Source organism: Grammomys surdaster, unplaced genomic scaffold (genome assembly GCF_004785775.1).
Source record: "Grammomys surdaster isolate TR1022 unplaced genomic scaffold, NIH_TR_1.0 225, whole genome shotgun sequence".
Taxonomy (NCBI): domain Eukaryota; kingdom Metazoa; phylum Chordata; class Mammalia; order Rodentia; family Muridae; genus Grammomys; species Grammomys surdaster.
The window spans coordinates 6,544,948-6,547,992 of NW_021604670.1; the positions used below are offsets into that span (position 1 = coordinate 6,544,948).

The 3,045-nt window shown below is 40.1% G+C and overlaps 1 protein-coding gene across 1 annotated transcript; it reads left to right on the top strand.

Moving 5' to 3' along the window:
- Positions 1-566: 566 nt before the first annotated feature.
- LOC114625983 (interferon alpha-1-like) lies at positions 567-1,136 on the top strand. The gene has a single exon (XM_028773358.1). It carries the CDS (start codon positions 567-569, stop codon positions 1,134-1,136), a length of 570 nt encoding a protein of 189 aa, XP_028629191.1.
- The last annotated feature ends 1,909 nt before the right edge of the window (positions 1,137-3,045 follow it).

Consider the following 3,045-nt stretch of genomic DNA (forward strand, 5'->3'; position numbering starts at 1 on the left):
GAAGAAGAGATCCTTGACCTCATGAAGGCTGGACGCCCCAGGGGGTGGGAATTTGAGGGTGGGGAGGTAGGAGGGGGTTAGGTAGGGGTTACATCCACGGAGAAGAAGGAGGAGGGGTGAGGGGATAGGAGGTTCCTGGATGAGTGGGAGATGGGGTAAAGGGACAACGTATGAAATGTAAATAAAACATCCAATAAAAAAAATTTAAAAAAAGAATTAAAAAATAGATATGTAAATTTCTAACAAAGACTATACGTCATGAAACAGTTAATGAAAATTCTAAGTAGGAAAAGAGAACCTGTAAAACAGCTTTCAGAGGGGAGCAGTGAAAGAGGAAGCAATAGTGGAAACCAAAACAGTTCAGAAAGTAATGCCCAGACATAAACAGAGAATGAGTTAAAGAAAGTGAAAAGATAATTGGGAAGTAAGGAAAAAGATTTCTGGAAGTGAAAATTAGTATTTGCCCTATTTAAGACACATCCACATAGGATGGCCTTTAGAAAACCTAGAGAGGAAGGATCAGAACCAATCAGCCCAGAAGGCCAGCAGCATTGGCAACATTCACCATGGCTAGGCTCTGTGCTTTCCTGATGGTCCTGGCAGTGATGAGCTGCTGGTCAACCTGCTGTCTAGGATGTAACCTGCCTCAGACTCATAACCTCAGGAACAAGAGAGCCTTGATTCTCTTGGCACAAATGAGGAAACTCTCCCCACTCTCCTGCCTGAAGGACAGAAAGGACTTTGGATTCCCCTTGGAGAAGGTGGATGCCCAGCAGATGCAGAAGGCTCAAGCCATCCCTGTCCTGAGAGAGCTGATCCAGCAGGTCCTGAACATCTTCACATCAAGAGACTCATCTGCTGCTTGGAATGCAACCCTCCTAGACTCATTCTGCAATGACCTCCATCAGAAACTCAATGACCTCAAAGTCTGTTTGATGCAACAGGTAGGGATGCAGGAACATCCCCGGACCCAGGAAGACTCCCTGTTGGTTGTGAAGAAATACTTCCACAGGATCACTGTGTACCTGAGAGAGAAGAAACACAGCCCCTGTGCCTGGGAGGTCGTCAGAGCAGAAGTCTGGAGAGCCCTGTCTTCCTCAACCAACTTGCTGTCAAGAATGAGAGAAGAGAAATGAGTCCTGAGCTAAAGTTGAGAGGACTATCCTGGACTAGAACACTGGACCTCACTGCTCAGGCTCTGCCATCTCAAAACTGTCATTCATTTTGGCAATAATTCAAGCAAGTTGCTGAGATATTTCAACAACAATGAGCAATGCTGCGTCCAGCTGTAAAGTCCTTTGTTCTGCTTCCATTCAGTTTTATTTATTTATTTGTTTATTTATTTAATCTCTTATTATTTAACTGTTTATATGATGTAACATATATTGCATTATTATTTGGAATAGTTTTTCTATAAATAATTACTAAATGATTCATTTTTAAATTGTTCATTTTTTAAGTCTTTTTAAATTTTCAATGCTTATACTTTTATTCTACACTAAAGTCAATTATATACATGACCAGGCTGCAAAGTATTGTTGATTCATGTGACATCTCATAGTGTACAGATAAGAAGATACACTCATGACATTATTCTCATTCACTGATGGTAAAATCTTAAATTTTTCTTTTTACCACTGTATCATATTCTTCTGTATGTACAGCCAGCATGCTGTGCAGAAGTAAGCCAGAGTTCCTTGCTCCTTTTAACCTGTGTGAAGAGACTTGTAATGACTCTTCAAGACCAAGTTCTCAGCACAAAGAAGGTTTATTTGACCTGGAGAGACAAAGGGCAGAGAATAAGAGACAAAGACAGGCTATACAGAACTAGGGAGATGAAGAAGAAAACAAAGAAGAAGGTAGCAATTTTTGTCATGAGGATGGGGCACAAAGGACTGCCTCTGGACAGAAACAAAACAGACAAAGCCCATAGGCAACTGTCTGTTTATATAGATGAAAGATGAAACCTTGTGTTAGGAGAAGGTGTTTAATTTTGATTGAAGAGTTTGATTAGCACAGCAACTCGGTGGCTTTGGAATTTCTGATTTTCAGTTCTTTGATAGCTAGATCTTGGTAGTCAGCCTCAGGTGAATAAAGTAGCTGAATAAGGGAATGGCCCTTGGTGCCTAGCTTTATGAGTATAACCTGATGCTTTTCAGCAAGGAAGAGAGACTGGTGGAGAAGGGCAAGATGTGGCAGAGCCATGTTTGCCATGCTCAGGCTTGCTACAGTTTCTCCATTGTGACTTGATGCTCTTTGATCAACTCTTCCTCAGTCTTTAGCACCCTCTGAGTTCCCTGACTTTGGTTCCTATTATTCTACTCTCAACTTCTAGAAATTTAAATGTTTAGAATAACAATTATCAATGAAATCATGTTCACAGTATGAAACTACAGCACACTATAATAACTCTCCTGCCTATATAGTGCCAACTGACAAGGATTCTAAGAAGAAATCTGACAATCAAATGCTGTCAAAACAGTCTAAGAAATGTCCCTTGGAACAAACTTCACCAGGGATTTGAAATATGTATAAAAGGAGTCCTCTAGAACACCTCTATTCCCTCACAATTTTATGTGTTATCTTCTGTTTAAAAATTAAATTTGTGGTAAATTAATGCATATTTGCTATATGTTATGTACTGTGGAACACATGTAAACATTTTCACAAATGAACTAAAACAATGCAAGTACACTATTGACTTCTCTACTTTTGAACATTTTTTGAGTCATCTGTTGTATAGTTGGGGAGACACTCCAAGATGGTTTTATTTTATCATATAAATACATATCCATCTCTCCCTAGTCCTGCTTGGACTAGATGTCCCATGGTAAGGTGATACAAAAAAGGCACTCCCCTTCTCTGAGGGTAATCTGAAGGGGTAATAGGGGAAGTGATTTGTAAAAGTGGGACTGGCAAGAAAGGAGGGAGGAATATTGTGATCAGGATGTAAAGTGAGTGTAAAAAAACCACAAATTATCAGAAAAGATATATGCTGGTGTTCCTCAGCAAGGTACTGAACACTGTGACCTTCAAGATAGCCCC